This window comes from Equus przewalskii, chromosome 17 (assembly GCF_037783145.1).
Source record: "Equus przewalskii isolate Varuska chromosome 17, EquPr2, whole genome shotgun sequence".
NCBI lineage: Eukaryota > Metazoa > Chordata > Mammalia > Perissodactyla > Equidae > Equus > Equus przewalskii.
Genome location: NC_091847.1, coordinates 75,517,447 through 75,542,095, shown reverse-complemented (window position 1 = coordinate 75,542,095; position 24,649 = coordinate 75,517,447). Strand labels below are relative to the sequence as shown.

Below are 24,649 nucleotides of genomic sequence, written 5' to 3'. Positions count from 1 at the left end.
GATTGCGTCAGAACCTAGACATTTCCCAGTCAGTGCTTCAGAGTTTTTAAACATTGTAGCTCGATAATGATTGTTGTGAAATACTCATTTTCGTAGTAATCGTTAACTCACTTTTGATAGCAGTTTCTTAGGACCAGGTTACTTACTGCTCAGAAAAAAAATTGTAAATATTGTTTAAATTTGAATTAGAATATCAGAAAACTCAAACTGTGTTTCTGTCCTCAATAATTCTTTTAAGTAGCTGAATATTAAATTAAGTCTCAAGGTTTTTCTTAATTTTCTAGTTTGGGAAGTTCCTTGCTTGAGATTTTCTGGGAAATGCTTTTTAGAAGGAATGCTATTTTTGATTTTCATTTCCTTTTGTTCCATGAGTTTTTAGCTTTGTGAGAAGAAAATTTCAAACTGAAATTTCATCAGGATAAATTTGGTTTGTCATTATTTTGATAAAGTAGCATGGAAAGTACTCCTTAGGTTACTTATTCTTTGTTCTATAGGCCACTGAGGGGTGGAACTGTAGCTAGAAAAGTGTCTTAGATCATGATTTAAGGGAGTTACTTTTAGGGTGACTTTTAAATAAAAAGACTGGAAAATAAAAGAAGCAAATTCGAAAGTACTGGGTTTTCAGGACTTTGTGCAAAACAAATCATAATGTTTAAGGGAGCAATTTAAAACTTGAGATACCAGGATGATACAGATCCATACTTGCAGGTTCTAGGAAACCATCCTATTCCTTTAGTCTAATGATGTTATTTCCACTACAGCAATTTGAAAATGGAACTATGTATGATATACCTAAGATCATGAAGCAAACATGCTAGGATTGTAATTGGTCCATTATACTTTATCTTTGTACTGTACTTTAATTTCACTGTTACTTTAAAGGTATCTATTCTTTGGGTTAACAGTTCACGCAAATATAAATAAATTTCATTGTGAATTTGCATCTTATGAATGTAAAAGATAAGTGATTTACTTTATTTAGCAAATTGACTAAGGTTTTAAAAAGCAAGATACAAAACATTCTCTTACCCTTTCCCACAGTTTTCTATCCCCTTGAGAGTTGTAGATTTGTGGTTTTGACTAATTATTCTGTACTCCAGTAAGCCATCCTCGGGTGCACTCCCTGGTGCTGCTTCAGCCCCTTCTTACATGCTGGTAGACACTCATGCTCATTAAAATGAATTTAACAACTAATCAAAAGAAGTGGCTCTTTCTCTTCAATAACATAAAGGAATTGAAAGGGCTGGGAGAAAACAGTAAATTTGGAGGGAAGCATGGGCAGGCTCTGGACTGGGAACTTCTCTCACGTAGTGAAAGGATACTGATTGTTCTCTGAAGCCCCCACCAAACCAGAAAGAGATGGTTTGCCTTTAAAATAGAACACGTGAGAGCACTGAGTAGGTCCAAAAAAAAGTAATTCCATCCTAGTCCCTTCCATACACACACAAAGTTTAAGATACTCAAAGAATGTTTTGCATGCAGAACAGGTCGCTCCAGGGTTTTCTTAATTTTATTAAGAATGAGACCCAGAGTGAGCGGTGGGGTGAGCAGTGCAGTCAGAGCACACTGTGACAGTACCGTTCCTTCATTTAAAGGCTAAAAATAGAAACCTGATCTTCCTTTCAGGATATTTTGGGGGACGGGGGGTAAGGAATCACCTATACCACTTCCTAATGTGTAAGAAAAAGAAGAGGGAAGTGATTGGTTATATCAGTTTTATTTAAGGCATCAACATCATCTGGGAGCTTGTTAGAGATGCAGATTCTCGGGCCCCCACCCCAGATCTTCAGAATCAGAAACTCGGGGGGTAAGGCACAGCAGTCTGTGTTTTAACAGGTCCTCCTAGTAGTACTGATTACACTCAGATTTGCAACCCACTGATCCAAAGTTTTGTCAACCAAAGCTAAATGGTCATTTCGTGGGGACATTAATTAGAGAACTTAGGGAATTGGGGAGAGTGTACAATTTTGCAGAGAAATATAGTTGTAGTAATTATTACTTCTGCTTGGTAGTTATGCTTTTCCTCAAGCTCTGCCCTCAAAAATCACTGACCTGAATTGGCAGGAAAGGAAATATAACTGATCGTGTTCAGGAGTATTACCTGTAGTCAGGTCACAGAGGTAAGCAGACTGAGAATTCCTTAGATCAGCCCTCTCAACCAACTCCACAAAAGAATTGAGGCATCTGCCCTAGGACGCCTGTTGTATACTGGATGACCTTATCGCCTATGTATCATGTACTAGCTAAGTATTATCTTTGGGAGAATTAACATAATTGTCACCCACTCATTACCTACATGTAGGGCTTAATTCTCCCCTGGAAGCCTGTTGAGAAAGGCTGCCCTAGATGGTATGTATCATCAGCCTCCTTCTTTTTGTTCTGTCTCGGTTCCGTTGAAGGCGGTTTTTGATATTGCAGAGATCTCTGTATCATAGCCACAAGAGCTGCCGTCACTTCTTTCGGGTTAAAACCTCAAGACCTATCTGTAGTTGTCAGGAGCTGTTGCATCTCTTACTATGCCGTGTGGGCAGTGCTTGTGTTTTGTTTCTTTTGTTGTTGTTTTGGCTTTGTTTTTTGGTGTAGGAGGGTTGGAGAGTGATGAAAGATTAGAAGTCTTTTTAAAATTGAGTAATTGTAGTAAAAATTCTGGATCTAGAAAAGGGATGTATGAGAGAACTATCAAGTATCATCTCATATAAATGACAAAGATATCAAAATGGATTAACATTGGCATTTCCCATCCTGAAAAAATATGAGATTGGGGTAGTTGATGTGAGCTTATGCAGAATTAGAACATAAAGTAAGAATTAGTAAAGTGCTTATGTATATTAGGCCCCCCTTATTTTTTCAGAAAGATTAGAGTCTCCAAATATTACACTAAAAATGTTGAACGTTAATTAACAACCTTCTGAAACCAAGTTGCAAATTGTTCTTTAAAAATGTTTATCTATATGTCAATTATATCACAATAAAAAAATTTTTTTAAAGTTCATCATCTCCCTGGTGTATAAATTTCTTTTTAGAGAGTTAGGGAAGTTCATGTCTGGAAGCAAAACACAGAGCATTGCTAATTTCTGCACAATTTAACGTTTTTATTTTAACAGGTGAGAACCAAAGGGAAAATATGATTGGATAAGATAGATTATAGTAAAGTCAGCCTGCTTGGCCATCTCTGCATTCTTGGTTACAGAATTACAGGGAAGAATTAGTCTATGGCTTTCGAAGCATTTAATCAACAATGTCTAAATGCCAAGAGAACATTTAAGAGCTTTGCCCCGAGTGCTTTTGGAGTCATCCCAAGCAACATATCTTCTCAGGAGTGTGGTGACAAGGAAGAGGAGACAAAACTCATTAGGCTGCAGAGAGGAATCCCTTGTGTTCCAGCGTACTTTGTGACTGACTGATTCAGTTGAGCAACTCTGCAGTTGAGGTGGCCCAGCCTTTGCGGCTTGGTAGTTTATAGACCATTTTGTGTAAAACATAAGAATTTGAGAATTCTGGTTGCATTATCTAACTTCTTTGCCATAATAATATATATTTAAGCTTTTTCTTTTTTTGGAGAGGAAGATTCCCTCTGAGTAACATCTGTTCCCAATCTTCTTCTTTTTTTGCTTGAGGAAGATTAGCCCTAAGCTAACATCTGTGCCAGTCTTCCTCTACTTTGTATGTGGGATGCCTCCACAGCATGGCTGATGAGCAGAGCAGATCTGTACCTGGGATCCAAACCTGCAAACCCCCAGGCCACTGAAGCAGAGCACGCAGAACTTTAACCACTTGGCCAGCCCCATCAGTCATGTGTTGTTTAATGATGGGAATACATTCTGAGAAATGCATTGTTAGTTGATTTCATCATTGTGTGAACATCATGGAGTGTACTTATGCGAACCTAGATAGTACAGCCTACTACACACGTAGGCTATATGGTACTCATCTTATGGGACCACCATCGTATATGTGGTCCATTGTTGACTGACACATCATTATGTGGCACATGACTGTATTGAGGCCAGAAGTAGAAGAGGCCATGTCTACCTTATTTTTTAATCCTTTGTACCTCTATGCTATCAAGTTAAATTGTGAAGATGCCTTAGGCCCAAAAGCCTATTTCTCTTGTCCCCGTGGTTAAATTATGGAGCCAGTTTCTCTACTTGTAAATATAAATTCTTTTGGAGTAAGAATGTTTCTTTCTGGTTTTTTGGGTTGTTTTTGTTTTACTTATATTCGCTTTAAAACTTTTTTAGCTATCTCCTAATACCATCAACCCAGCACTTTTTTACTTTGAACTAGGAATAAGACTATCATTAATAATTAATCCCTAAGTAATTCCCAGATTCATTTTACGCGTGATGCTAGGAAGAAAAAAGCTCAGATAAAAAGCAAAATGTCTAACAGTGTCTTTCAGACACCCTCAAGTGTTAAGATGGGGCTGAGGAGCTACAAATGACTCTAATCATAGTATCTACTGCCAACTCAGAGGATTATTTACAGAAAATTTAAAATCGGGGCTGTTTCAGGGGCTGGCCCTGTGGCCGAGTGGTTAAGTTCGCGCGCTCCGCTGCAGGCGGCCCAGTGTTTCGTTAGTTCGAGTCCTGGGCGCGGACATGGCACTGCTCATCGGACCACGCTGAGGCGGCGTCCCACATGCCACAACTGGAAGAACCCACAACGAAGAATACACAACTATGTACCGGGGGGCTTTGGGGAGAAAAAGGAAAAAATAAAATCTTTAAGAAAAAAAAAAAAAAAATCAGGGCTGTTTCATACATACCAGTTGTGTCTAAAGAGGAATGCCTGTAAACAGTTGATACTTAGCAGTTTACTGAATACTGCTCAGTAGATTATCATATTTGAGCCTCCTAATGACCTTGTAAGATGAGTGTTATCACCTCTCTATTATAAATATGGCCCTTTTGAGAGTCAGATTCCGTATTTATAATATGGAGGTGATAACACTCCACTTTTCAGCTTTTCTGCTCCAAAGTCTCTGTTTTTTCTTCAAGACAAAATAGTTATAAAATCAGTCTAAGTCAAACGTAAATCTGTATCATGAAATGTACTCCAAAGTCAAAAGATGCCTCTTTTTGTTATACATCATTAACTTAAAAAGATATTGCTTATTGTGACTGTGGAATCTTTGGGGTCATATTTATCCTCTTTGGAGCTAAATTATCCAGGTACATTGGCGGTTCCTGAGTTTATGAAGTGCAGAAATACTGGGCTTGAATTATGCAAGTAATGGTTTAGTTGTCCCTGAGTACCTGCAGGAGATTGGTTCCAGGACTCCCTGAGGATACCAAAATCTGAGGATGCTCAAGTCGTTTTTACTATAAAATGGTGTACATTGTACAGCAACTACAGTCGGCCCTGCATATCCACGGGTTTCACATTCACAGGTTCAACCAACTGTATAGTATACAATTTATTTTATAGCAAAGGCCTATATATGATGAAGATTACCACAAAGATAAAGGGGTTTTAATTAAAACCTTAGCTTAATTTTAGCTTAATTAAGCTAAAAAAGATCATGGTTTATAACAGAGCTACAAAAAGTCCTACAAGTCCTTTTCTTTATTTACTGATACTAGCTCACATGGTAGGCGATTGTAGATGTTCAAGACTGTCACAATGGAATTCTAATTGAATTCCTTTGTAAGAGCATAACCTCTCACTAACTCGTCCCTCAGAAAATTTAATTTAGATTAGGATATAAACCAACTGGTGAGTCAATCCGTTCTTCAGGCCCACATTCTCTAGTGTGAGTGGGCTAAAGTTCTAATCTTCCTGAGGGAGGAGGAGATAGCCAGGAGGTGACTTCCTTGTGATCATTTGATATTTTCTTAGTTCAGCGTATGATGTACATTTTGTTTGCAATAATTGGTCTATTTCCTGAGTGTCTAATACATGAAACATTTCTTTTCTGTTTTCACGTATATTTTTTTCTCCTGAATGGTTTTTTGTAAAACTCTAAGTTTGTTGTCATTATCTTTCAATTCTTATGAATATTTAAAATTTTCTGTTATTTTTTAATCCTATAAACACTTGATTTAACTTCCTTAGTTCTAGGCACAGACAGGGTGGAGCAGATGACCAAAACTTACAATGACATCGACATGGTTACACATCTCCTGGCAGAGGTAGGAATATATCTTTTCTTTCTTAAGTACAAAAAGCTAAAACTGGAAGATCATTTAGAATCTATCAAATTTGCACATCAAATGAAAAATGATGATGTCTTTGCTCTGTGTTATTTTGTATAAGGTTGTTAGAACTGAACAACTGACATACCACTGGCATTCCAAAGTAGAATGGTTCCTGAAGTTTATTGTTATGAAGTTGTAGAAAGTTGAATTTTTTGTTGTTACAGTGGTGCTGGCTGGCTTCCCTGTCCTAGAAAAGCAATCTTTAAAAAAATTTTTTTCTTAATAAATCCTTGCTGTTACTCACTCACCCTGGAGCAGAGCTGCCCATCCAAGAAGGAGCTCCATTGCAAATCAACACCAGCAGTTTGGAGCATCTTCTCTTTTTTACTTTCAGTTTGGGCTGTTATTTGAGCTCACTTTGTCCATGACATTTTTCGTATGTATAGTGTATCTCTATTACTGGGCAGTCTTAGAGGTCTCTACTTACACTTCAGATTCATTTGATCTTACCATCTTTCTCTTTGAAGTACGCTTCTCTCCTCTCCCTGCGTCTCAGATTGATTTTGTGTATGCCACTTATCCTATATTGAAAATGAGATAAGTGGGCCTGGAAAATTTGGAGATAACCCATCCATCTGTTTTCATGTGCTATGGAGTAAAAAGATAGAAGCTTAATTTTGTTTGTAGTGATTAATGTAAGTGGAACTCATACTCGCATATAAGACAGCTGCATGTGTATTGACAGTTCTCCATTTTATGGAATACAGTCCTCACTACCACCATGTAGGTGGGTTTCCTGTGCCCTTGCTAAATATCACCATCTGCCCAGAAAGAATAATTCTTGCCTTGTTTGGCTTTTCTATAGGCCTCCCTGCATCATTACCACTGACTTCTTAGTTAGAGGCTCCCCTCTTCTCTGTACTCTAAACAGAACCCTGTAGGCTCACAACTTCAGTCTGTTATCCCCTATTTTATTTCACATCATCATTCTTGCACCAATTGGCAATAGGGCTCTTGATGATGCTTTCCTGTAAGCCTCTGGCTCTGAATGCGTATAAGCTATTTCCTAATTGGAACTGTTTTCAGCATACCTGCTGTATTATTACCACGCTTGATAGACAAATGCATTCAACAAATATTTGTTGGGCTTTTACTGTGTGCCAGGCACTGTCCTCATTTTTAAAGACTATATTGATTTTCTAATTCTCTAAAGTTGTGAGTTTAAAGGTTGGGTTGCTGTGTCCTAATTAACAGGATGATCAGTAAATCTCACTAGATATGGAGAAAAGAAATGCCCTCTTGGATTTATAAGTATGGTGGTCATTCATTTGACCAACATATGTTAAACACGACTTGTGTCCCAGGCCCTGTGTTTGTTTGTTGAATCTGGGCATTAAAATGGAACTCGATACTTTCTAGGATGTTGCTTTTGAGTTTAGCAAAATTGACTGCGAAATTTCTAAACTACCATTTAATTTTGTTTGTACTTCAAAAGATGTATTTTGTATTTTAACAGAGGGATCGCGATCTGGAGCTAGCTGCTCGAATTGGACAAGCTCTCTTAAAGCGGAACCATGTCTTGTCCGAACAGAATGAAGCCCTGGAGGAGCAATTGGGACAAGCCTTTGATCAAGTAAGTCTTTGATCAAGTATTTGCAGCATGAAGTAATTAGGTCTAGGGCACTGGAGAAATTTGTTTTCCTGGGTAGCCCTGAAGTGATGACAATAGTTAGGTAAAATAAGACCAGTACACGTTGACTTTGTTGGCAACTATTGAACTAACCAGAGAAATAAAATGTTGTGTACAGAGGAGTGCTTATGTGATTCCACCTTACTCAATATAAAAGCCCGTATTCGGTACCTACAACACTTGTGCCACCCTGCTTAGATTCCACACTTTATCCTCACCCCTTTGTGTAGACTTCGTGTGTAATCTTAAGTTTATTTTTAAAAAATGTATACCCAAATAATAGATAGCCAAATGAAGTATCTTTATGCAGAAATGCAAACAAAAGGAGAAAAGGAAAAGAAATGTATGAAATATATTTATTCCATAGCAATAAATATTTTCAGTGATATCTGATTTATTATTAACTTGCATGGTTACATTTAAAATTTTCTATAATTTGTTATTATCAGGTTTCATTTATTTTGTATAAATACATTATGTTTAATACCGTTTGATGCTGTGTTGAAAATATTTATTCCCTAGGACTGAAGTTAGGCAGTCATGTAGAGTTAAGAGCTTAAAAGGACAATCCTTTAGGATGAGAATTTGAGGTAGGGTCTATTCTGATGCTTTAAAGATTCTTCAGTTTTACTTTGCTTTTAACTGTGAATGCATCATTATCCTATGTGACATTTTCCTCCTATATTCCTATTATATAGAATACAGTAATTGGCTTTTCTTTTCACATAGTACAGAAAAGGCTGTAATGTTGGTTATTGCTCTAAAGTTATAGCTTAGGGAGTATCTGAGGTTTGGTTTTTTTTAGCACTTGTTATTTTTGTCAGTAAAATTTAGCACCTGATTTGATGATTTTGTTTTATGGTGAGAAACAATTGCTCCCTGAATTAAAAGCTATATTACATAGAAATAATGCAAAATAAGGAACGTCTTGTATATCAAGCTCTTTCAATGTGCAGGTTAATCAGCTGCAGCATGAGCTGTCCAAGAAAGATGAGTTACTTCGAATTGTCTCCATTGCTTCTGAAGAGAGTGAAACTGATTCCAGCTGTTCTACTCCACTTCGGTTCAATGAGTCCTTTAGCTTATCTCAAGGTTTGCTGCAGTTGGACATGCTGCAAGAAAAGCTCAAGGAACTGGAAGAAGAGAATATGGCTCTTCGATCCAAGGTACATTCAACCTAACTCCCACTTTCCTTTATCTTAAAGGCTATACAGTTTAGGTCCAAGTAGTATTGAAGTGAAATATAGCATAACTAAGGATTTGCTGTTGACATTCCAATGACGGAGTGACAGCCAAGGCACATGTATATGCCTTCCAGTGTTACTTAGATCCCACTGAAAAATGGATAATAGCAAGCTGACAGATGAAATAGAGAAAGCCACAGCGTAGAATATATATCACACAAATAACTGAATAATTACAACTATGATAAGAACTATATTGGAAAATTACAAGGTTTTGAGAGCTTGTATAATGGGGAAGAATCAAAGAAATCCTATTTAAGTAGTTGACATTTTATCGGAGGCTAGGGATTATTAGCAGGCAGAGATGTATGGTGGAGGGGAGGGGCCAGGGGGACGAGTAGGCATGTGCAGAGGCCCTGGAAGGAGTAAGGGGGAGATGTCTGTCATGTCCTTTTTCTTATCTTTATTTTATGGTTGATGAAGCTTTATGGATTTTTCTTTTCCTTTGTAAGTAATGAGCTTTTATCTGCAAATGAGAATTGAAAGGTTTTTAGTTAATACTATAAAATCATTGGAAGATATTATCACTTACTGATTTCTTTTTCTTGAGGCTTGTCACATAAAGACAGAAACTATTACCTATGAAGAGAAGGAACAACAGCTTGTCAGTGACTGTGTTAAAGAACTTCGTGAGTATTAACATGTTCTCTTTCATAGCCCTTGGACAATTATTTGGTAGGATATCATCAACTCAGAAACTAGATCAATAGTTTTAATAGAAGCATCTCAAGAAACAATTTTAAATACTTACTGAAAATCTTGGATTATCACTTTGAGCCTAGAACTCCAAATAAAGTACTATATGTACTTTTAAGAAATATCTTTATTTCAAATTGCGATCATCATTAAATGAAGACCTATACTTCTATCAGTTATAGCATGTTAGAGTGAAAGGAACCAAAGCTCTTATTTTGTTGATGAGGAAATAGTCCTGTAGGGAAGGTGATTTGCCAAAGTCAGAAAGTTGTTGAGTGGCAGAGCCAGAGCTCAAATGATGGCATAAAACCTAACATTTAAGAGTATTTATTAAGTGCAGACTACGCGTCTGTGAAGGAATATAGTTCAGTTTGATGTATTGTTAACTAAAATAATTTTAAACAATAAATTGGGTTGGGCCTGGGGTTCACCACTTCAGATCCTGGGCATGAACCTACACACCGCTCATCAAGCCATGCTGTCATGGCATCCCACATAGAAGAACTAGAAGGACTTACATCTAGGATATACAGCTATGTACTGGGGCTTTGGGGAGGAAGAAAAAGTAAAAAGAGGATGATTGGCAAACAGATTTTAGCTCAGGGCCAATCTTCCTCATAAAAATAAATAAATGTGGGGCTGGCCCTGTGGCCAAGTGGTTAAGTTCGCGTGCTCTGCTGCAGGCGGCCCAGTGTTTCGTTGGTTCGAATCCTGGGCACAGACATGACACTGCTCATCAAACCACGCTGAGGCAGCGTCCCATGTGCCACAACTAGAAGGACCCACAACGAAGAATATACTAACTGTGTACCGGGAGGCTTTGGAGAGAAAACCAAAAAAAATCTTTAAAAAAAAAAAAAAAGAAATGGAGAGGCAGAATATTTTTTTAAAAATAATAATAAATAAATAAATAAATGAGGGGCCTGGCCAGTGGAGTAGTGGTTAAATCTGTGTGCTCCACTTCAGTGGCCCGGGGTTCACAGGTTTGGATTCTGGGCATGGACCTATGCACCACTCAAGCCATGCTGTGGTGGTGTCCCACACACAAAATAGAGGAAGATTGGCACAGATGTTAGCTCAGGGCCAATCTTCCTCACCAAAATAAATAAATAAATAAGTTGGGAAAAGATCAGCTTTACTAGAGACAGACACTTAATTTTTCTACAAATGTATAGCCTTTTATGTTGAAAGAGAAGATATGATAACTTTATATCAATTCATATGGGCTGTAGACCTCAAAATATGATACCTTCAAATAACAGAATATTAGAGAACCAGAAGGAACATAAATTGAATCTTCTTCATCAGCACTATCATTACCCACCTTTTACACTTTCAAAAACAAAGAAGAAATGACTTGCCCAAGAGCCGAGATGCTGGTCTCCTGCCTCCTCATTGCCATACTTTGAAATATTGTGAGCTTTCTGTCAGTGTTAAAATAGTTTATATGATATTGAGAAATAGTTTTGCCACTTAGGTTTAGATGTCAATGTTTTTTTGGGGGGGTTTTTTTGGTTTTTTTTTTTTTTAAAGATTTTATTTTTTCATTTTTCTCCCAAAGCCCTCCGGTACATAGTTGTATATTTTAGTTGTGGGTCCTTCCAGTTGTGGCATGTGGGACGCTGCCTCACAATGACTTGATGAGCGGTGCCGTGTCCGCGGCCAGGATTTGAACCAGTGAAATCCTGGGCCGCCAAAGCGGAGGGCGCGAACTTAACCACTCAGCCACGGAGCCAGCCCCGAGATTTCAATGTTTTTATTATGAAATAAAGATTTATTTCCCCAATGGAATTCTAAAGGTTCTGTTTCATGAGCACGCCAGAATGCTAGGCTGTAAGACTTGCTTCAGAGGCCCTACTCAGTTTGCTAGGTATGCCAGGAAATCTCTCTCCTACGGAAGCATCTCAGTAGCTTTATCAGTAGCTTTAACAGATTGTGGCTGTTCATTCCAAAATTGTTCCTTTGTTAGATTTGTTAAGTTTAATTTTCATTGCTTGTGGATTTTATATATGTCCCTGAAGAGTTCTCAGAGACATAAACGAGATTATGTCTTGGCACTCGCAAAGATGTACAATTCACCTATTTCTTTCAGCCTTCTTGTCCTCCATAAAGAAAAAGATTAAGGCAAAACCTGTAGTTTGCTTGCCTTTATGAGTCATCTCTTTGTAGCTTCATTGCCTCCTGTTTAACTCCCAGTATTAGCCTATATCAGAAGAACCTTTATTTTTTGCTGTGGGTTATCTGGGGTTATTTTTTAAATTGATGTTAAAGAAAAATCTATTTGTGATAATCCAGTGCTTGTTACAAAACAGGATTTGGCCCATAAACCATAGTTTGCCAACCCCTACCCTACATTTATATTAATTTTTAAATTTTCATTTTGTTTCTAAGGTGAAACAAATGCTCAGATGTCCAGAATGACTGAAGAATTGTCTGGGAAGAGTGATGAACTGATTCGATACCAAGAAGAGATCTCCTCTCTCTTGTCTCAGATTGTAGATCTTCAGCACAAACTTAAAGAAGTAGGTTCATTCATTCGTTTAGCAGATGTTTGTTGACGCACTCACCTAGTATGGTGACTCTGCTGAGTACTAGACACATTAAGCAGAATGAACATGGTCCCTGCCCTTTTACAGTACTTTAATGTGATTGCTGTTTTAGTCTTCATCATGAAATATCATGAATAACTGCTTTCAAGTCACTAATCCTTTCAGTGGAGTAGAGTCAGATTTTCCTCAGAAAGTTGTGATGTGAATTATTGACTCATGTTCGTTGTCCTCTGAACATCTTGATGGATTTTGTATTATGCCCATTTTATTGCTCTTATTTGGCTTTTGAAAGGTTAGCTTTTTATAGGCCTCTAGACCATACCCCTGAGAGACACTCTTAAGGTGTCTTAAAAAGAGAGAGAGTAGGGGCCGGCCTGGTGGCACAGCACTTAAGTTTGCATGTTCCGCTTCGGCAGCCTGGGATTCACCAGTTTGGATCCCGAGTGCAGACCTACACACTGCTTGTCAAGCCGTGCTGTGGCAGGCATCCCACATATAAAGTAGAGGAAGATGGGCACAGATGTTAGCTCAGGGCCAGTTCTCCTCAGCAAAAAGAGGAGGATTGGTGGCAGATGTTAGCTCAGGGCTAATCTTCCTCAAAAAAAAGAGAGAGAGAGTAGCCTATATTTTATAGGGAAGTCTTCACATGTCTCTTTGAATATGTTGTTAGCATGTGATTGAGAAGGAAGAACTGAGACTTCACCTACAAGCTTCCAAAGATGCCCAAAGACAACTGACAATGGAGGTAACGAAATCTTCTTTATCCTGTGTAATATGGGAGGGGGCGATGGACGGTTTCTTTCATCTTGTGAGTAAGAATGATTAAAGGTGATTACCAGATTTACAAATACAACAAAAGAAGATTAAGATGAAATTATGAGATCTAAAAAGTAAAACATTTAAAAAATTCTGTCTCTAAATCTAATGACATAACAGCATCCTTCTTAATTAACAGGGTAAACCTTAACTTTTATAAGATTCTTTAGGAATATGTGACTCTTTTACCAGTCTACTTTAACTAACCCAACAGTTTTTAAAATAAGATAATTTCTAATAAATTCTAATAAATAATGTCAGGAGAAATATCTACATAAAAATTCTATATGTTAAATGTAATTTAGTGGTTCCTTCACATACATAAGAATCACCTGGCAAAGTCAGTTTTAAATGGAAATTCCCAGACACCATCCCCAAAAGTTTCCAAGTGAGTAGGTCTAGAGTAAGGGCCTAGAATCTGCATTTTCAATAAGCATCCCCAGCCTTGGTGATGTTGATGATCCAGTCCACGTCCCACACTTGAAGAAACTTTTGAAGTTAAAATGTACTCTGAAAACTATGTGCTCTTTCACCATGCTTGTGTTTCTAACTATAAAGAAGATTCCGAAACAACAAGGGAGAAGAAACTACTTGTTTAGGGTGATTGAGCACCATGACATCTTATACAATACTTTGTAGACTTGATCTTGTCATTTACATACTTCAGAGTGATATTTAAAAAATATACGTATCTAACATTATGCTAAACGTAACTTGACCACAGCTATTATACTTCCTCTATGTTTTTTTAAGAGTATGAAGCATTAAATATTGAATTAACAGTTATGATTGTCTCAGCTACATTTCACATTTTTTAGGAAATCATGTTTATGTGTAATTCTGGCCTAGGCACCCCTAATTCTGGCAGCTTGAAATCTATATACTCTCCTTACTTAGTTTGTTTCAGAGTTTTTATATTGAAGTTACGTTCAAAAATTACCCTCTGGATAAAATTAATACTTACCCCCATGGGTTTTTCCCCCCATTGTTGTTTTGAGACTACAATAAAGTACACTAATTACCATCCTTTCCTTCAGTTGCATGAGTTACAAGACAGGAATATGGAGTGTCTGGGAATGTTACATGAGTCCCAAGAAGAAATAAAGGAACTTCGTAGTAGGTCTGGCCCTGCTGCTCATCTCTACTTCTCCCAGTCATATGGAGCTTTTTCTGGGGTAAGGAGCTAAGAAAGATATATATTTAAGGAAACTTGTTTAACATTAGATTGTCCTGAGAGTGATATGGTTTCTGATGGTATAACGATTGAACCCTGAGGCAATTAGGTTTAGGTCTGTACCATAAAGCTACTTAAACTTGGGTCATCCTTACTCTAGGCCCACCACATGCCACTTATTTAAATAGTGCTCTGAACATCTAAAACCTCTTTCAGTAGATCTTGAGTTTCTTGGTATATTTAACTCCAGTTAGAATGTAAGCCCCATGAGGGCAGGCATCATGTTTATTTAATTCATCAATAAACAGTGTTTTTTGAATTAAATTAATGAAAACTTCTGAGTTTATGTAAAAATTTGTGATGTTGGTTCAAAGAGTTTTTTTAACAATTCTGTTCTTAAACACTTAGATGCAAGCCTGTGATATTATTTAAAAGACTGAGCTATTAATTATAGTAGATATTCTGAAGAATATGGGGGCAGAAGTTTGGGTTTTTAGCTTTTTATTTTAAAATAATTTTAAACTTAGAATAAGGTTCCAACAATAGTACGAAAAACTCTCATCTATATTTCACCTAGATTCCTCTATTTTTAGCATTTTACTATATTTGCCATATTGTTTTCTTTTTTTTTTCTGGACCATTTAACAGTAAGATCCAGATACACTCTGTTACCTCTTAATACTTGAATGTGTATTTACTAAAAACAAGGATGCTCTCCTATATAACCACACTACAACCATCAGCGTCAGGAGATTGACATTGATACAATACTTGCATCTCATCCACAGAGCCCATTTAAATTTTGCCAATTGTCTCGACAGTGTCCTTTGAAGGATATGTTGCATTTGGTTGTTTCGATCTGGGACAGTTCTGTCTTTGCTTGTCTTTCATGACCTTTGTGGAATGTCTTCAGTTTGGGTTTGTCTGGTGTTTCCTTATGATTAGATTCAGATAATGTATTTTTGGCAGAAATAATGCCACGTTCTTCTCAGTACATTGTATCTGGATGTGCACATTGTCTACTTATCCCATTACTGATGATGTTAATTAACTTTGATCTCTTGGTTAAGGTAGTATCTGCCAATTTTTTCCACTGTTAAGTTAATCAATGTTAATTAATAGTTAATTAAATTCATGTGACTGATTAACTTTACGGTGATGAAAATTGGCAGACACTACCTTAACCAAGTGATCAAAGTGATGTTTTGTGGGGAGATACTTTGAGACTTTTTAAATATCCTGTTCCTCATCACACTTTTGCCCATTGGTTTCAGCACCTACTGATTGTTCATGTCTGACTCAGTTCTGTTACTATGATGATTGCCAAATGGTGATTTTCTAATTCCATTATTTTTTTCAAGGTTTATTAATTGGTATTCTTTTGTAAGTTAGAGCTGTTATGTCTCATATATTTATTTTTTCATTTAGTTGTGTCAGTATGGATTCATGGATTCCTATTTTAGTTGATGGGTTATAATCCATTATTGTTGTTTTTTATTTTGATACTTAAATGGTCCCAGATATGGCAGTGGGATCTCCTTCATGCTCATCTTGCTCTTTCCCTGTCCTAGTCCTGGAATCAGCCATTTCTCCAAGGAGTTCTGGTTACTTTTAATGAGGAATGATGTTTAGACTCCAAGATCTGGGTGCTTTGTGTCTCTTGCCACTAGAGTATCATTGCTTCCAGGCCCTCTCAGCAGGTGAAGCTAGGAAATATATGTATGTTCATTCATACAGCCACACAAACACATCTGTATCTGTCTTTCCATTTATTTATGTTCATCTATCTGTGTATATTTAAAATCATGAATTCGCACTGTGCTATCTCCAGTTCCAGGCATTGTCAGCTCAGCCCCACTGAGCATGCCACCCATGCTAGTTGAATCCTCACCCTTGACCAGGGGAAGGGGGAGCTTGCTTAGTTTTCTCTTAGTGATTTTTCTATATTATAAAAGCTATACATGTTTATTATAGAAAAGTTAGAAATTATGCAAAAAGAAATTGTTACGTACCCTCAAATCCTGACCTCCACAGAATCACTGTTAACATGTTGGTTTATAGCCTTTCAGACCTTTTATTTTTGCGTTTCTGCATATGTAATATTTTCTATTGATCATGTTGAGTTTTTCCACTGTTTTCCTGTCAAAATATATCATGAAAAAGTAATTGGTTCTTGTTTAAAAGTTACATTTCCAGGGGCTGGCCCAGTAGCATAGTGGTTAAGTTTGCGTGCTCCCCTTTGGCGGCCCAGGGTTCACAGGTTCGCATGCCAGTGGACCTAGCACTGGTCATCAAACCACACTGGCAGCATCCCTCATAAAATAGAGGAAGATTGGTATGGATGTTAACTCAGCAACAATGTTCCTCAAGCAAAAAGAGGAAGATTGGATATTAGCTCAGGGCCAATCTTCCTCAAAAAAAAAAGTTACATTTGGGAAAACCCTGTGTTTTAGACTGTGACTATTTTCTTGTATTTTCTTTTATTATAACAGCAAAAATATGGGATTCTGGAGACTTTGTTAATTGATTTAAGAACAGTTCATTTCTCTTGACGGGCTTCTTACATAATCACCATAGGAATCTCAAACTCTTTTTCTTAGGAATCCCTGGCAGCTGAGATTGAGGGGACTATGCGTAAGAAGCTGAGTTTAGATGAGGAATCTTCTCTCTTTAAACAAAAGTAAGTACAGATCACAAGGGTTGTCACTCAACTGTCGGGATGGAAATTAAAAAGAAGCCACAATCTACAGTGATAAATATTATGAGATTCAGTAGTAAATCTGCTTACTATTCAGATTTTTCTTCATAGTCCTCACAGTTGTAAGAACGTTGTCTTGTTCTGAAGTTTATTTTCTAATAATTTCTCCTAAGCTTTAGAGGTTGTTCAGGGTGGCTTTATTTTTAATGAACTGCACATACGTGTCTCTTTTCTAGAGCACTCCAGTGGTCGGTAGTGGCATAACGAACACTTCTTTTTTGACAGAGCCCAACAGAAACGGGTATTTGATACTGTCAGGGTTGCCAATGACACGCGGGGTCACTCTGTCCCATTGCCAGCTCTGCTACCCATTCCAGGCTCCAACCGTTCAAGTGTCATCATGACAGCAAAGCCTTTTGAGTCTGGTTTACAGCAAACAGAGGACAGAACACTCCGGAACCAGGGCAGCAGCTCAGAGGACACTCCAGGGTAAGAAACCCAGATCATGGCAGTGATTCTGCGTTGCTTGTGCATTGACATACCGGATTCACCCACTCAAATTCCAGCCCTACTGGGTGCTGTCCCAGGGAAGCTCTGGAACTGTCGGTTTTCATCCAGTAATGATGCCCTGTATCATTATTTGTAAAACAGATCACTGATTTCATAAAAGTTTCTGGATTGAAAAAGCTACATTTAATTAAGCGTATTCAAAGTGGAGCTTACTTTCTTCTTCGGTATGGCAAAGTTTGTGTCTAAATCTTCTTCACATTCAGAGTCAAATTTGTTTGAATCTGTGTGGTCCTTGGCAGTTACACATAGCTTCAGATGATGCCTTCTTGTAAACCGTGCTCATAAGCTCAGCTGCTTTGTGCCTTTACGATAAACAATAAGCTTAAATATCTTTTGAGGAAAACTAGTTTGCTTTTAATTTCCTGTTTGTTTAAATTTAGATTTTTTTCTGCTTTTCATTCATTCAGTTCATTGAGTTGCATATAACTGGAAGTTAAACAGCATTACTGGAAAGTCAGGTGAAAGCTTTTGAAAGATAGATGTCTGCCACCTGAGAGAAATCTTTCCTATTGCAGAAATCCATCTCCCTGAGGTTTGATTCTAGTGCCTGGTCTGTGGTGGACAGGTTCTGCACTCGGTAGCTTGGTGTGTCACTACTGCCTCGTTGTACACAATTACCTTAGGAGAAGATCTAACAGACAGATCTCTGTAAATTCACACATAGTAGTCAGGAGCAACTGCAACTCAGCTGGCTTCTCTTTCTTTTGATATCAGTTATAAGATACCTCCAATGTAAAAAATGTTGAGAAGTGAAAAAATGTTTATTGCAGATTATGAAAATATGGTAGTTACCATTCTTGTTGTTTTAAATATTCTACAATATTCTAGAATGTGCTACATGTTCTAAATGTTCTACAATACAATAATCTAGAGGATTCCATGGCCCAAAGCAGGTTTTTTCACATTTTAATATTTTTGGAATTGTTTATGTTTTACAACTAATGGCATGTCATAGTTTAATAGGTAGCGTTTTTTTCCTTAATATGACATAAAGTAGTAGTATCTCTTGCAATCAATGGTAAGATAGATTCAGTGAAATATAATATTTACTTTTTTGACTAAGCTGAATTTATAGTTATATCTGTAGTTTCATAAAGTAAAATAGAAAAGTTAGGAAACACATATAATAATAAAGTATATTTTTGCCTATCTGAAGTCACTTGAAATGATGTGTAAAAATGATACATAATATTAGTGATTCTGGTTTCTTGTTACTATTTCTGTATTCCAGGTATCTGAGAAAAAATACTGTGTTTTTAAGGTCAGTCTCTTGAACATTCACCATTGTAGAAAGGAGAGGTCTAGGTTGTGCTCATGACCCTTACAGATCTAATCAGTGAATGTGATTTTCCCATAGGAACATTGAGAAAGTGGGTCAGCCAGGACCGTCTGAAGATAGTGATGTGGCCACAGCACTGCATCGCCTCAGTCTGCGACGACAGAACTACTTAAGTGAGAAGCAGTTCTTTGCTGAAGAGTGGGAACGGAAGATCCAGGTTCTGGCTGACCAGAAGGAAGGGGTTAGTGGCTGTGGCACCCCCACTGAGAGCCTTGCCTCTCTCTGCACTGACCAGTCGGAGACCACAGAGCTCAGCAGTGTCAGTTGCCTTCGAGGCTTTATGCCTGAAAAGTTACAAATTGTCAAGCCTCTTGAAGGTAATAAATCAGTGAAGACCATTTTTAAGCCACATTGCTTATTGGCCTTTCCTTGCCCTGGAATTGAGATTTGTATTGTAATTATAAGAGCACTGTGTGCAGAAGATAGCTTTATTGTCCCTAAATCTTGCTGTTGGGGCAACAGTGCCTTGTAGTACTTTGTGGACAGTGTATGAAGAGATTGCATTCTCCAAGTCATCGGCCCTCAATTCTCGTCTGCTGGTGTTTTTTAATATAAATGTGAGGGGGGAGGAGTAATCTTTTCTTGTCCTTTCTTAAAGAATATCATTGACAGCAGTTTTTATGGTAAGATAAATGGGATATGGTAGATAAATAAGAATAATCTAGATGTAATACTTCGTCTGTACCTTGCTTTTCAAAAAAGAGTTCTTTATCCAAGAAGTGTCATTTACTTAGAGTTATGTGTGTCTGTATTTTTCTTTTTTTCAGTTCTTAATTTCAGTTCAGTTTCTGTTCTCTCCTAAGATAGAACTTGAATTCAAATTAAATTTCTTGTTTTTTTAAAATATTGACAATCTTCAAATGATTCTGTGCTATTATCATAAAAGAGTCTTCATTAGGCAGAATTTTAAGTAGGTAATCTGTAAGGACCCCTCAAACTCAAAGGTTCTGTAAGTTAGTTTTATTCATTAATGATAAGTGCAGGTATTTGTCAGAGCTGCCATTGTTAGGATGAAATGACTGTTGAGACATAGTTAGACATTGCATCTGGTGCAAGTGGGAAAGTATGCAAAAAAAATACTGAAATTCAAGGTGTCTTCCAACCTAGGAGCCTGGCTTTTTAGCAAAGGAGTATTGATTTTTGTCACCTGCGAAAATACAGCACCACCTCTGAGGCACATAGCTTCCTTCTCATCACTGACTCAGCATCCTAGTTCCTTTTAACAGTGTTGCCTTGGCTTGTTTCACTGCTACTTTAGATGTCTTTTTTAAAGTTAACTTTTGAAATAGATTATTATTTATACCTTTAGCATCTTGTCAGTCTTCCACAGAGAACTTTAATTTACAAATTTTACCAAAATATTAAGACCAAATAAGTAGTTTTATTATTATCATTACTTTTTTACTTGTATAATTTTAGCTTCTGTTTCAAGATTTAGTATTTGCGGGAGATGTAAAACATGCTCCTTTTTTGTCTTGTGTATTCAGGGTCACAAACTCTGCACCACTGGCAGCAGCTGGCTCAGCCACATTTAGGAACCATTCTTGACCCACGACCAGGTGTCATCACGAAAGGCTTTACCCAGTTGCCCAGGGATGCCATCTATCACCTCTCAGATTTAGAAGAGGATGATGAGGAGGGTATCACTTTTCAGGTTCAGGAGCCTCAAGTGCAACAGGAACCTTCAGTGTCCAAGCCAATAACAGGAATCTTCCTTCCACCCGTCACTTCAGCAGGTGGTCCAGTTACAGGTGAGAAAGTGCTCAGTTGAATGTTGTCTGGGAACCACTAGTACTTGCTGCATTCTGACTTACTGTATGGTCAGCTGACTGCCTCTGTTTAAATCTTCCTTGGGGTGTACTCCATCTTGAATATAAGATGATGAACATCTTCTGAGTCTCTCCACTTCTTAGCCAGCCTGCATAAATAGACAGGGCAGAGAGAGATCAGATCAGTCAGTGGGTTGCAAACCTTTTTGGCTCAGGATTTATTTACACTCTTAAAAATCACTGAGAATTCCAGATCGCTTGTTAATGTGGGTTGTATCTATTGATATTTACTATATTAGAAATCAAAACTGAGAAATTATGAAAATATTTAATTCATTTAAAAATAATTACATATTAATACAAATAATATGTTTTATGAAAAATAGCTATTTTTTTAAGTAGTGAAAAGAATGGTTTGGCTTTACAGTTTTGCCAGTGTCTGATTTATGGCTTAATAGAAGATAGCTGGGTTCTCCTATCAGCTCCTACATTGTCTGTTACAATATATGTTTTGGTTGAAGAGTATAAAGAAAATGGAACCTCACACAGATATGTAGTTGGAAAAGTAAAGAGTATTTTAAGAGCCTTTTCAGTTGTTTGTGAGTATTCTTTGATATTACACCAAAACTGGATAAGTTGTAGTTTCTTTAAGGTTTGTAGCAATGTGGAATCTGAAACCCTATCAGTGAACTTTTATATTTTGTTACATTAAAATCTATTGGTCTGTCTTACTTGGAATGCGTCTTTTACCCATGCGTGATATTATAACATCAGGCATTGGTCATTTGGAAGATACTGGTTCACTAAGTTATGTAGATCTTCCAGATATATATATATTTAATATATTAAAGTCGCATTGATATCACCACCTGTCTCGTCAGGTAGGTCGTTTAGCATTAGGAAGCTTTCAGGCTCTCAATACAAGTGAATACACGTTTTCCAAAACTCTTATTTTCACTTGAAAGCTGATTTTGTCACTGGCAGCAAATCCTGCCAGCTATTTTTCCTGAAGAGACAGGCTCACTACATTCATTTTCAAGAAAATGTCTGCCAGATATCCAAGTCTGGATAACTGTAGTTTGTCTATTAGTCGTTCTTTCAAGTAAAAATGGTGTTCCCTGAGAACATTTCGACTCCGTTGCACGTGTGCTTTTCCTCTACATAACCATGTGTCTCAGTCTGCAGCGGAGTGCATGATGCTCACTCCCCGTTTCATCACACAGAATGTTGAAAAGACTCAAGGGGCAAGATTTAATAAATAATTTTTACTGCTTCATCAAGGACAATTCTTATGTGAATCTGGCTTTTTTCTCTTGCTACTGTGAGTGGACAACAGTGAAGAATGCTCGGACACCTTGATGCCACTGCCTTGACTTGTGCTCAGGAGCCGGCAGTTTTCCTGCCATTGCTCTTGCACCAGCCGTGCGAAGGCCAGCCCTGTCGAAAAGGCAGATAGCAGCTTGGCGTTGCTGTGAAAGTGCTGACCCGTAGACTCCCACCAGGTCTGCGGGCCGCACTTTGAGAACCACGGAGCAGCCAGTTTGGCTCTCCTAGAAAGACTGGATGGCTAGATCGTGGGGAGTTTTTTCATGTGTTTTTCTCTTTTTTCTATCTATAATCCTTTTGAATTACAGTTTTAAAGTATTGAAGGATTTAACTACATACTAACCAGTCGATACTAATACAATATTTTTGTACATTTCATTTTTAGATTTGGGGATTTTTGTAAAAAATTCCCTTGATAAATGCTGTATTATTAATAAATAATGATGAGCTTTTTACATTATTAACCTAGTCTTTCAATTGTCTGTATGGTTCCCTAAAAATCTCAACTTCAGTGGCGACCTCAAACCCAGGAAAGTGTCTGTCGTGCACAAACTCGACATTCACGTTCACCACCTGCAGGATATTACACCCCTCTGACATCACCCAGGTTACCCCCAGGTAAGAGGGGCTGGGCCGCCGGAGGCTTCACTTCTCTCCTCAACTATGTGTTCATCAATTTCTTTCAAAAATTCCTTTCATTTTAAGTCCCAGAATTTTAATTAATGTTCTGTGATAATTTGTCTTTAGAATATTTTCACATTGTATTTTCTCATTTGACTGTCGTAACTCTTTGAAGTAGGCAGGGCAAGTGAGTATGTATTGTGTAAATGAAGAAACCGAGGCATAGCAAGTTCAGGTGGCTGGTCCAAGGGCAGACAGGTAGTAAACGACTATCGCTAGAGTAAGCCAAACTGCAAGGCGTGAGGGACCAGTCCTCTGCACAAGACTGCCTTTGCTTCTGACACCAGCTGCAAGTTCAGGGGTTTCCAAAACCACTCTCTGCTTCAATAACTTGCTAGAAGGACTCACAGAACTCACAGAAAGCTGTTATGCTCAGGGTTGCTGTTTATTACAGGGAAAGGATACAGACTAAATTTAGCCAAAGGAAGAGACACGTAGAGTCTGGGAAAGTTCCACACATGAAGCTTCCCTTGTCCTTAGGATTCGTTACTTTCCTGGCATCGATGTGTGCTCGTGCACACAGAGTATTACCAACCAGGGAAGCTCACTCAAGCCTCAGTGTCTGGATTTTTTATTGAGGCTTCAGTGCATAGGCATGATTGATTGATTGATTGATTACCCGTATGGTTGAACTCATCTCCAGGCCCACTGACCCAAAGCCCCCACCCTAAATCGCATGGTTGGTCTTTCAGGCCTGGCCAGCCCCTACCCTACAACTATTGGGTATGGCCAGGCCCATCCCAAGATCTACTATGGCCAGCTTCCATCTTAAACAAAGATGCTTCTATCAGACATGGCACAGATTACCTCCCAGAAGCTGAGGGAAAAGGCCAGAACCCTCTGGGCAAGGCCAAATTATTTACTACACAGACTAGAACGTGGATATTCTAACACATAGTTGAGGGATCTTATTAAGCCATATTGCTGCTCTTTCTATCCTACCAATTCCCAAAAGAACGTAAGGTAGTTTTCAAAGATATGTAAAACATTGCAGGATAATGTTAACTAGCAATAGAGAAGAAAAATGAAGCAAAGAGGAATCAAGAATGAGGATATGAAATGTAGAGGAATATAACTAATGTACAAGTTATACCATCAAGTCTTGTATACTTGCTAAGGTGAGCCATGTATTTGAGTCTTAACTTTCTAGCTGCTAGTGTGGAGGGAAATAAGGTTAAGATTCACAATGTCTATAAGAAGGGAAGCATTTGGGTGATATCCAATAAAGCTCTTGATAAAGTCTGTAATGAGAGGCGTATCTGCAGTTTTTCTACATTGCTCTTATAGTCAACAAGATAAGTTTTATGAAGTTGGTTCCTAAGGGACTCTCAGTGCAGGTTGACGCCGTCATACGAAGTGTACGTTTGGGAAACGTGCACTACAGGCAGGTGGGGACAGGGAGGTGGGGGCTGGGAGTACAGTAGAGAGCCTGCATAGGATTAGAGGTTCTCAGTTGGACTGGGTTGGCCAAGGAGGCAAACTTGTTTGCATTTTGCTTCTTTTATACAAGTTGATACTTTAGAAGGTTTATTTATTAATCTTAAGCTTGCATTTTTTTTCATAATCTTTAAAAATCTTGGTATCTTGATATACTGAGTATTTTGTGTTAAAGGGAAAGTTTATCTGTTAAATACTGGTAACATTTGCTCCAGGGGGAAAAATTGGCTAAACAAGTATCCTCTCCATTCTGTCATCATTTCCTTGAGTATATGAGTTCTTATTTAGGTTTTTTTCTTTTTAACAAAACATGGAATAAAATGAAAGATTCTAATAGCTGTCAAATTTTTAATTTCCCAGAAACAAGTGTTCTAAGTCAAGGTTGAGAAAAATTCATTCCATGGGTATCCTTATACTGCTATTGTTTGAATTAACATTCTTGAAAGTGGAAATTCAACAATCAGAACTTTATTAGTTCTCAGTAATATAATTGACAGATTAGAAAGAAATAACTTTCTCC

General features: G+C 37.7%; 1 protein-coding gene and 1 long non-coding RNA gene across 15 annotated transcripts in view; one reads left to right on the top strand and one right to left on the bottom strand.

Annotated features, from left to right (window-relative positions):
• TRAK2 (trafficking kinesin protein 2) overlaps positions 1 to 24,649 on the top strand; it is a 61,649-nt gene that overhangs the window by 32,556 nt on the left and 4,444 nt on the right. For 8 of the 14 annotated variants that reach the window (XM_070580724.1, XM_070580721.1, XM_070580726.1 and 5 more), the window contains 13 exons: positions 6,058 to 6,134; positions 7,657 to 7,773; positions 8,787 to 8,996; positions 9,625 to 9,703; positions 12,162 to 12,292; positions 12,990 to 13,064; positions 14,173 to 14,310; positions 16,910 to 16,989; positions 17,293 to 17,496; positions 18,809 to 18,838; positions 18,935 to 19,233; positions 20,404 to 20,667; positions 22,524 to 22,629. In XM_070580724.1, the coding sequence (XP_070436825.1) occupies positions 6,058 to 6,134; positions 7,657 to 7,773; positions 8,787 to 8,996; positions 9,625 to 9,703; positions 12,162 to 12,292; positions 12,990 to 13,064; positions 14,173 to 14,310; positions 16,910 to 16,989; positions 17,293 to 17,496; positions 18,809 to 18,838; positions 18,935 to 19,233; positions 20,404 to 20,667; positions 22,524 to 22,629 (1,810 nt within the window). The remainder of the gene's footprint in view (positions 1 to 6,057; positions 6,135 to 7,656; positions 7,774 to 8,786; positions 8,997 to 9,624; positions 9,704 to 12,161; positions 12,293 to 12,989; positions 13,065 to 14,172; positions 14,311 to 16,909; positions 16,990 to 17,292; positions 17,497 to 18,808; positions 18,839 to 18,934; positions 19,234 to 20,403; positions 20,668 to 22,523; positions 22,630 to 24,649) is intronic. The other 6 variants (XM_070580728.1, XM_070580731.1, XM_070580730.1 and 3 more) reach the window with 1 other exon arrangement.
• LOC139076678 (uncharacterized) lies at positions 9,248 to 18,422 on the bottom strand. The gene is made up of 3 exons (XR_011528527.1): positions 17,098 to 18,422; positions 16,322 to 16,448; positions 9,248 to 9,540 (listed from the first exon to the last, which is right to left on the bottom strand). It is a non-coding gene; the product is annotated as an uncharacterized lncRNA (long non-coding RNA).